The sequence below is a fragment of the Arachis hypogaea genome, chromosome 12, assembly GCF_003086295.3.
Source record: "Arachis hypogaea cultivar Tifrunner chromosome 12, arahy.Tifrunner.gnm2.J5K5, whole genome shotgun sequence".
Taxonomy (NCBI): Eukaryota; Viridiplantae; Streptophyta; class Magnoliopsida; order Fabales; family Fabaceae; genus Arachis; species Arachis hypogaea.
In genome coordinates, this window is record NC_092047.1 from 11,062,982 (window position 1) to 11,073,744 (window position 10,763).

The 10,763-nt window shown below is 35.9% G+C and overlaps 1 protein-coding gene across 1 annotated transcript; it reads left to right on the forward strand.

Moving 5' to 3' along the window:
* Positions 1-2,262: 2,262 nt before the first annotated feature.
* Positions 2,263-8,340, forward strand: LOC112729678 (protein FAR1-RELATED SEQUENCE 5-like). The gene is made up of 6 exons (XM_025779840.1): positions 2,263-2,424; positions 2,541-2,709; positions 6,126-6,295; positions 6,394-6,492; positions 6,565-6,951; positions 7,087-8,340. The coding sequence occupies exons 1-6, from the start codon at positions 2,263-2,265 to the stop codon at positions 8,338-8,340; spliced, it is 2,241 nt and encodes a 746-aa protein (XP_025635625.1).
* Positions 8,341-10,763: the final 2,423 nt, after the last annotated feature.

Sequence of the window (10,763 nt, forward strand, 5' to 3'; positions counted from 1 at the left end):
TTGATATAAATCGGAAAATAGATATAGATCGGCCAATAGAGATGACTGATATAAATTGGCAAATAGAGATGATTGATATAAATCGAAAAATAGAGATGATTGATATAAATTGGAAAATAGAGATGACAGATATAGATCAGAAAAATAGATATAGATTGGCAAATAGATATAACAGATATAGATTGGCAAATAGAGATAACAGATATAAATCGGAAAATAGAGATGATTGATATAAATCGAAAAATAGAGATGATTGATATAAATTGGAAAATAGAGATGACAGATATAGATCAGAAAAACAGATATAGATCGGCAAATGGATATAATAGATATAGATTGGCAAATAGGGATAACAGATATAAATCAAAAAATAGAGATGATTGATATAAATCGAAAAATAGAGATGATTGATATAAATTAGAAAATAGATATAGATCGACCTTTTTCGGGTCTTAATGATTTACTATATGACCTTTATTTACAAATGTGCAGGTAAGTTTGAAGCCATTGGAAGGAAATGGGGTCTATTGAAAGAATGGTGTTTATTTCGAGGCCCCACGGTGGACGCCAATTGTTCTTGTCTGATTACCTAGACGTGACCTCGGCTAGGGGAGCCGCCGCCGAGCTTTAGCCTTCAATGCCGATCTATAAGCTGGGATGATCCGAGCTCTTCATCCAGAGAGATATATGGTCACGGAGAGTATGAACAAAGGGAGAGTGTACCTGCAAAAGGCACTCCGATACTTAAGTTAGTACTGAGAATTCAGTGTGTCATTTGAAGATAAAATATCATACCTTTATAGGTGAGATAAATAGGTCGATTACGTTTCTATTGATCATCTGAATTGAAGAGCAATTAATAGGTTAAATAAATGATAATGTCTATTCGGATGTTTTTATTCCAGGATGTAGTCCGTTGAGTCTGATTGTAACATATAACGCCAGAGTTATAACATAAAGTGCCGAGTTATGGTGCATAATACCGAGTTATTGTATATAATGCCGAATTATGACATTGGATTTGTAACGGCCGTATCACCTAGCATTGCCCAATATATATATATATAACAATATTAATCTCTAATATTATTACTATTATTTTTACTAAATTAAAAAATTTAATAATAATAAATTAATAACTTACATAATTAAGATAATTGAGATAATTAATAATATGAAACTTAAGACAATCAACTTCTTTTGTTTTAGGTCTTTTAGACATTATTAATTTTTTGATTTGCTGCAGGAGATTGATGAACACCAAGAACATAATGAAGAACTTGAAGAAGAGAGAGGAGAATTGTATTGTGTGGGTGGAGTTTCGTAGTAAAAAGGATTAGAGAGAGAGAGAGAGAAAGGTGTGGTGAGAGAAATATATCATGGGTGAAATGAGGGTATGTGAAAGTTGGTAAGTAAATCGAACAATCTGATTTGTATATTTCAATCAGACCGTCTGATTACTTCTCTTTAAATTGGACTCTTCATTTTTTCAATTCTAGCATCACAACGACATCAAATACCATGCTCTCCAATAACGCCGCAATAAACCAATTTCACTCTCATTTCAAAATAAAAAAATGGTATGGATGATCTGAATATCCCATCAAATCGATCGGACCCGAACTAATTGATTTAGTTAATTGAGTAGTATAATCGGATAAATTTTGATTGGATCCGTCTTTAATTTATTTGGCTGAACAAATGACCATTTGTACCAATGATAGATGCTGTCCGTGTGACAAAAGGTCCTGGTTTGGATATGAGCTTGGTTCGTGGGTTTCCGAACCTACATGGCACTCCCAACCCCCCCCCCCCAAATCTGAGCCAACCATTCACCATCATCATCTTCATCTTCTTCACCATCACCATCACCATAACCTCCATAACCTCCATCACCATCACCTCAGCACCGCCAGCCACCTCCCTTCACCACAACCTCCTGCGACAACCTACACCACTGCGCCCCTTTCTCTTCTTCTTCCCCTCTTCTCACTTCCGCTGAGCCCAGAAACCACAGCGCCAGCTCCTCCTCTCCACCAAAGCCCAGAGCGGCGGCGGCCACCTTCTCCATTCCTGGGTCTCCTCTCATCTGCCACCAAACAGCCGCGACACCCAACCTTCTCCGCAGTGTCCTTACGGCGTTCCAACCCGTCACCACTCCCCTGTCCGAACCCTAGCTCCGCTTCATCCAACGAAGACACAGATGAAGGCAAAGATGAACGTGACAAGCACGTGCTGGTTCCCAGGAAGCCTCAACTGCAAATGGTTTCCAAACCCTCGTCTTCTTCATCTGAAGTCGAATCGGATTCGGAGCCCGAGCCTGAGTCTCAATTGGAAAACGCTAAACCCTCTTCAAAGTTGAAGTCTCAACCTTCGTCTGCTGTCAGCAAGCCAAATCCGGATCAAAGCGCGCAGCCAAGAACAGTATCGACAACTCGAACTAACCAAAGCGTGGGAAGAAGGCACGGGATGATGACGCCGCCAGCTCCGATGAAGAGGATCCAAATAAATCACGTGACGAGTCCAAATCCATCTTTCAGAAGGTTTTCAGTGAGAAAGATGAGAAGGCTGGGAAGAGTACCCCAAAGAAGGCACTAGTGCCTTTGGATTCAAGTGAAGGTAAAAGGATGAGTGAATTGTGTGGGACTGGTTTAGCTTTAACTTCAATGTTGAGGTACGATGGGACTTTTGGTGAGCCTTACGGTGAAGGTTATATTAGAAAGGGAATATAGTTGCTTGGAGTCTCAGAGAGGGAAGAGATTGAGGCTAGGTGGAGGAAGTTTGAAGATGCTGAAAAAAAATTGTATGCGGAGAGGGGAAGAAGAAGAGAAAGGGGCGTGGCGGTGTGGGTTGTCGCCGGAGGTTATGGTGAAGGGAGGTGGCTGTGGCGGTGCTGAGGTGATGGTGATGGAGGTTATGGAGGTTATGGTGATGGTGATGGTGAAGAAGATGAAGATGATGATGGTGAATGGTTGGCTCAGATTTGGGGGGGGGGGTTGGGAGTGCCACGTAGGTTCGAAAACCCATAAACCAAGCTCAGATCCAAGTCAGGGCACTTTTGTCACACGGACAGCATCTATCATGGGTACAAGATTAGTTTCGAGCTTTCATGGGTACAAATGTCAGCGTTTTCATCTCTCATGAGTACAAATGGTCATTTATTCTTATTTAGCTATTGAATTCAGTTTGCAAAAATCGAACTGAACTGATTATACATGATAGGCTTATATTTTATATTAAAAAATATATTATATATTAATTTTACTTTAACCTAACTCTAAATTAAGTATAAATTTAATAATGTATTGTAATTTGTAATTCGTCTATTTTTTATTTAATTTTTTCACTGTTAAAAGATTTTTTTAGTTTTTTTTATTTTTTTATATTTTTTAAATTTAATTTTTATTAGATAGTACTCATTTATTCTAATTGATCTATTTCAAATTTAATTAATTTGATTGTTATAGGTCAACTCATAAAAAAAGCCTCTTGGCTGATTCAAATCGAATTGATTAAATTTCATTGATTCAATTATCATTTTATTCTAAATCTAAATAAATCTGACATGTTTATTCCGCTAGTAAAAATGAAAGTTACTAAAATAAGTTGAATTGCTCTTATTTATATACTTAGGAATTTTCTTTTAAAATTAATTTTAGACTATATATATCCCAAAATCTTATTTAATAGTTTTTTTGACGTGGGCTTAGTACGAAATGAGATAATATTCAATTTGATCCTTCAATTTGCACGCAACTCTCAATTTAGTTTTTAAAATTTTAATTGTTTTTACTTAGTCCTAAACTTTATGAATATGATTCATGTTAGTTCTTGGGATAATTTTCGACGCACAAACGTTAACAGAACACTAACATAGACAACCGAATACTACATTGAACTCTGTAAAATGATGTTGTTTTTGTTTTGGCATTCAAATAGTCTAAAAAAAATCGTAAATGGTATTTATTGAAACTTTAATTTCTTCTCAAAGCAAGTGATTTTGCGTTGTTTTTGGGTTATTTGAGCACCAAAACGACGTAGTTTTACAAGGTCTAGTATTACATTTGGTTGTTTATATTAGCGCTTAATTAATGTTTTTGTGCCAAAAATTATCTCAGAGATTAATATGAGTCATATTTACAAAATTTAAAAACTAAAGAGAGATAATTAAAATTTTAGAGATTAAATTAAAACTCACATATAAGTTCAGAAATAAATTGAATATTAACTCGTATGAAAATAGTAGCTAATTAGAAGCTTTGAATATAATATCCGATGTCGTTTGTGCTTGTGCGTTTGCAAAATGCAAACAAAATTACTTAGCTTTTAGTATCTTAATAACTTTTTTTGTGCGTTTGTGAAATTTGTCTTTTAATTCTTCTCTAAGTGGACTTAATTAGCATAAATGACTTGTGAAAGTCGTCTTACAAAATTGGTTTGTCATACAAAAAGATGGGGATTTTGAAATAAATATATAACGCTTAAATAACAAAAGATAAAGTTTTGAGATCAATATTGTACAACAAATATTATAGCCAGTACTAATAAAAAAAATTAAAAATCTTAAAATTAAAAATATTTAAAATTTAATTAAAAATATTTGATTTAAAATCCAAACTCAATAAAAATTTATTTTTAGTAAATTTTATATTAGATTTATTTTACAACTTACATATTAACTGAAATTGATTGTTATAACATTAATTTTCTAGCATTACTCACGTCAAAATATTTATGGCATACATAAGATGCAAATTTGAAAATAAGTAAATAACCTTTGAAAAACAAATGTTTTGTTTATGTATGTCGTACATCAATGCGGATTTGAAAATAAGTAATAACCCTCAAATCATAATTATCAGAACCGAATTGGTGATCGAATCGGTCAAATTATTAATTTATTGGTTTATTATTAATTCAATCGAAAAGTTACTGGTTGAACCGATAAAACTGGTCGCCCGTAAATAAAAAATATAAAATAATAAAAAAACATAAAATTAAAACTTAACATACATATATTTACTAACATTTTAATATGTAAATATATATTTAAAGTTATAATAAACAAAAATATTAATAATAAAATTAAAAATACAATATTATTTTTGAAATATATAATTAATATTTGATATAGATTATATTTGACTTAATTAAATTATATATATATATATATATATATATATATATATATATTATATGAACAAATATATAAACCTATTAAAAGTAAGAAAATATAGAATTATATTGTAGGAAAGTTATCCGGTATACCGATATGAATGTGCGGAATATGGTATTCATTGTACCACCAAGTAGGTTGTTTTAAATTTGTCCATTAGTGAAGAGCAAATAGTCCAAAATAACCTCAAGCATTCTATTAAAATTACATTAAGGATCGGCTTTGAAAGCAAAGTTGGAGTGGAGCTTGTTAAACAGTATAGCTAGCGTGGGTTCCAAAGCTTTGGGCCAGAGCCGGTTTAGAGAAAACCCATATGATTGTTGTAAGAAATAGTTTTGCAAGAGTGAAGTCAGATCGAAGGTAAAATGGAGTGAGAGAGTGGATGCGGCGGTCCAGTGTTGGGTTGTTCAGCTCCGAAGGAGTGCGTTCATTTTGTGTTGAAGGAGGAATGACGTATTTCAGTGAAGACCAAAGTGGGATGCCAGTGAACGATAAGGTCAGTAAGCTCTTGACTATACGATGTTTAATGTGATTTAGATTTTGGTAAGATTTTGCCTATGCTTGGTGGGTATTATGGGGGGAGGGGCGCATGGGTTTGGAACAGTGTATGTCGATGCATTAAGTTTTTGCTTAGAAGCATAGATGATGGTGTGGGTTTGATGGTGTTGATGGGTGTAACCGATAATGGAAGAATATAAATTTGTATAGTAATTTTATTGCGTAGCCTAAGGGTGCTGTGATTGAGGAGAGTTTATTGGTATGGAATACCGAGTTATTTTGGGAGTTAGTTAAGTAAGGTACTTTGTGATGTGATTTTTTAGGAAGATGATATATAGTGTAAGTATAGCATGTTTTAATTTGGAGTGTTGGTGGTGCCGTCACGTTCATGGTCTGTCCGTGTTGTTCTTTCCGGACGTAACTAACATTCTGTTTGCTCGATTTGCTACAGTATTGCTGAATGGTTTTGCGAGATACAAAGTCTCGAGGGAAGTTGGGGCAGCAGAGGCAGGGCAAAATATTTTTTTAATGTCTTCTTGTAGCAGAATGATCCACAAGTTGGATGCAGAGAATGAAGAGAATTTTAACGTCTCCGAGGATATCGAAAATTGTGATGCAATGGTATGAGTGGCTTTGGTGTATAATTTAGTAGGTTGTATAGTAATTGTAATTTAGGATCGTTAGCGGTAACCATAACTAGTCAGCTTGTCTCTGTGTAGGAGACGCCGGTGGATACAGAGATGAAAGCAGAGGCAGAGGAGTTGGAGGGAGAATCACCGGATGAACGGCACGGTGAGCAAAATGTCAGTGCTGAACATGTAATGCTTAGTCGTGCACAGATATTAGAGATGAAGTTCACTAACCCGGATGAGGCATGTCATTTATATTAGCAATACAGTCGAGCAAAGGGTTTTGCCATGCAACAAGGGAAGAAAATGAAGAATAGGAAGGGTGAAATTATTCGCTACACATACCTGTGCAATAGAGAAGGATTTAGACATAGAAAATGGCTTCAGTTTCAAGATCGGAAGAGGGAGCACAAGGTTGTAACCCGCTGTGGGTGTCAGGCTGAGATGAGGATAAAGCAGAAAGCCGATAGCACCAGTTGGTATGTGTATCGTTTTGTTGATGAGCATAACCACGACCTTCTTCCAGCAAAGTTTGTGTCATACCTGCCAGCTTACAGGAAAATATCAGATGTTGATGTAGCCCACATCGAAAGTTTGAGGCAAGTTGGGATTTCAATTCCAAAAATTTATGAGTCTATTGCTGCCCAGGTGAGGGGGGGTTTAACCTAGTTCCGTTCACAAAGAGAGATATGTATAATGTGGTTAGGCGGCAATGTGAATGCCGCATTACGGTATTTCAATTCTTGTGCAAGGGCAGATGAGAACATGTATTGGTGATACCAGGTTGGGGATGAGCAACAAATGTGTGATCTGTTTTGGAGTGATGGGTGTAGTCAACATGATTACAAAATATTTGGTGATGTTTTGGCATTTGATGCGACGTATGGGCGAAACAAGTACAATCTGCCGGTGATTGTATTTTTCGGGGTGAACCACCACAACCAAACATGTGTCTTCGGCGCAGCCATGGTGTCTTCTGAAACACAAGCGGCATATGTGTGGGTGTTGGGAAGGTTTTTGGAGTGCATGGGAGGGAAAGCACCTAAGGCAGTTATCACTGATGGGGATAGAGCAATGCGGCTGGCCATTCAAGAAGTGTTTCCAGAAGCTCATCACAGGCTTTGTGCATGGCACCTACTGAAAAATGCAACCGTGAATGTGTGTAAGCCTCGCTTCACAACTCTGCTTAGAAATTGCATGCTTGCCGATGTTGAGGTTGAGGAGTTTGAGAGACAATGGGAGGCAATGATGGATGAATGTAGGGTGTGGGAAGTAGAGTGGGTAAAAGATTTATATGCTAAGAAGATGTCATGGGCAATGGCGTACATATGCGGATGCTTTTATGCTGGGCTGAGGACAACATCTCGATGTGAGTCACTGCATGCGAAAATGGGGAGGTTTGTGGAGAGGCGATACGGAATCCTGGAGTTTGTGACGAACTTCCAACGGTGTGTTGATTTCCTAAGGGATAATGAGGAGGAGCTTGACTTTAGGTCGTTGTATGGGAGCCCCGTGCTCCAAACTCAGTTTTCAGAGCTAAAGAAGTCAGGTACACTGAACTACACGAAGGAAATATTTTTGCGTTTTAGAGATGCGTTGGAGAGAAGCGTGCGGATTACTATTGTAGAGTGCAACAAATTGGACAATCGGACAGTTTATGTGACACAGAAGTATCGTAGGCCACAATTCCGGTGGACTGTTGCCCACCATTTTCGAGAGGATTCCTTTTTTTGTAGTTGCCTAAGGTTTGAGTCGTTCGGACTACCTTGTGTGCACATACTTGCGGTGTTGGTGCAGTTGGACATAGGTTGTCTTCTGGAGAGCATAGTAATGGAACGCTGGTCAAAGACTTGCAAAGTTGAGCTGGAGGGGTCTTCCCCCATGAACGAAGAGGGGGATGTGAATGCATTATACAAGGTCCGAGTGGGTGCTTTCCTGCAGCATTGTAAGCGGTTGGCAAGAGTTGCGTGTATGCGAGAGAATGATTTCAAGAGTTATTTGGAGAAGATAGTTGAAGAAACGCTTTCTTGGAAATGAAGAATGGTGTTGGGACTGCCGGCAGGTGCATCGTGATGGTGCCGAAGAAGGAGTGCGCAATCCCGTTGCGGTTCGGACTAAGGGAACTGGGCGTGCTCAAGAGCCTTTTGGGTGTCGGGGAAGAAAGAGGCGCAAGTGCAGCACCTGTGGTGTAGTTGGTCATCACCGAACTCGTTGCCCGAGCGGTCCACCATAATAGATTCGTCCATGCGTGGCATGAATTTGTGAACATTTAGGGTCAGGGAAATTTAAACGTTACAACCAATAGTCCAACCCTTTTCGCTGCTCCTAAACCATTCTTACAAAAGCCCAGCCAACATCTCCATCCAATTTGGTTTCACGGTGTAACGTGCTTGTACTCATGCCCCGAGAGAGTTAGTCAAAAACTAACAAACTAACCACTGTCACATACACAGAGAATGGTACGCAATTGAAGCCAACACACATGGCTTTTCTTTAGAAAGGTTAACCCTAAAGCCACAAAACACATGCTCAGATTATCCACCGTTATGAAGATGGGCTGTAATTTTGGGCCCATTGGCAGCGATGAATACCACTTAATCCACAAACCGGATTTCAAAAAAAAAAAAAACCAAATGTTTGAGGTTCATATGCTACAATTATCGTCCACTATTTGTTCCTCATCTTCACATTTTTGTTCCTTGGGAGAATGAGAATGGAAACGTCTTCCGAAGAACTTCTGCATCTCCCATCGTAGGCAAATCATTGTCACCTGTCATAGAGGGTAGCCTGTCTCTTCCTTCGTGTCCGCTTCAGACCTACGTGCTCGGTGTGCAGCTATGCTTTGGGGGTCCCTAGTAGAAACACATTTCGATTTTTAAACGAGTAACCACAAAGTCATTTTAAAATTTAAAAATCACGTTTAAAGGAGACCAGTAAAAAATAGCGCAAGCTTGCTTAACAATGTTCAGCGCAACTAATCCCCGATGAATAAGACCACATGTAGAAAAAATAAAAAATATCGTCACATCCGACTATAATTATTCACACGGCCACACGGGATTTCCATTTTATTTAATTTATTCTTTTTACCAAGATTAATAATTTATTTTATAACAGAACTATAACACACATTTCAATAACATCAAAATAAAAATTCAAAACACCAACTACCGAACTAAAATTTTATGGAAAACCTAAATGTTTTCGTTCATAAGTGGGTGGTTTAAATACAAAACTTTTGATCGACAAAACAAGGTCAACAGATACCAACTATAAGAGACAGATCGATGCAGAAGTAACAGTTTACAACGAGATGTTGCATGCAATTCATTTTGCAAACTTTAGTCCAACCGTGTGCTAAGTATACCTTCAAGACACATTTATGTTTGGCAATGTTTACATGAAACTGCATTATAGTAAAAAATAAAAAACGAGATTACTTAGAGTACACAACTCATAATCGCTTTTGAATAAGAATGTACCCAAGCAAGCAACAAGTTAAATAATTTTGTTATATTATCCTATCATTGAAGTAAGCGTATTTAATTAAATGTTATTAAATAACTTAACAATAAATTTAATATTTGTTAACTAAAATAATAGTAACATTTAAAAGTTGTCATTTTTTTTAGCTTTCAACAAGAAAAAATTTGATTATTCTAAAAAAAAAGCTTTTCTTAATGTGTACTCTTATTCTAGTACTGTCAATAACATTATTCTTAGTAGTATTCGAAAATTCAGTATGTCTAATTTTATTTTTACATGGTATCATAATTCATAATCTATATCTTAAAAAAAGGTTAAAACATTCTATAGTTAAATTTTAAAATACCAAGGCAACTTTTTTTAAGTGTTAGAGTAGTCATTGTAATTAATTTATAAGGAACGCCACAAAGCAAAACAAAGGATAACGACAACAATAAAGAGAAGAATTATACTTTGAAGAAAATAACTTTAAATTAAAAGATTATACCACAATAAACAACATATTTCAAATCAAATAATTTTTTACAATTAAAATTAAATATTTAAAACAAAAAATAAACAATTAAATTGCTAACAATATATATTAACTTAACTCAAAATTTTAGAAATGTCAAAACTTTACTAAATAATGCCTAACTTTTAACTTTGATGAATTTGTTTCTACAAAAATATTTTCATAAAATAAAACTACTTTCACAAATTTCTCTACAAGCGAACCGTACTTTATTTTTTGGTGACTAAACCGTACTTTATTTAAAACAACAAAAACATCGGATGCTTTTAATATTTTGAATTTTCTAAACATATTTTCCCAATCATAAAACTAATTTTATCTATTTAAATTTTTTAGACATAACAAATAAATCCACAGATAACTCTAACTCATGAAATAGCATTAGAATAAAATTAAAACAGGTTACCGGGTAACCTAACATTTTACCCACTCAATACTCTTTTCTGGAACACACTCATTC

What these genes read in the sequence shown, in the direction of transcription:
- LOC112729678 (XM_025779840.1), top strand. Translation starts at nt 2,263, where the DNA reads ATGGTTTCCAAACCCTCGTCTTCTTCATCTGAAGTCGAATCGGATTCG. An exon ending in TCGAAAATTGTGATGCAATG is followed by an intron (nt 6,296 to 6,393) that starts GTATGAGTGGCT and finishes GTCTCTGTGTAG; the next exon opens with GAGACGCCGGTGGATACAGA. An exon ending in ATGAGTCTATTGCTGCCCAG is followed by an intron (nt 6,952 to 7,086) that starts GTGAGGGGGGGT and finishes TGGTGATACCAG; the next exon opens with GTTGGGGATGAGCAACAAAT.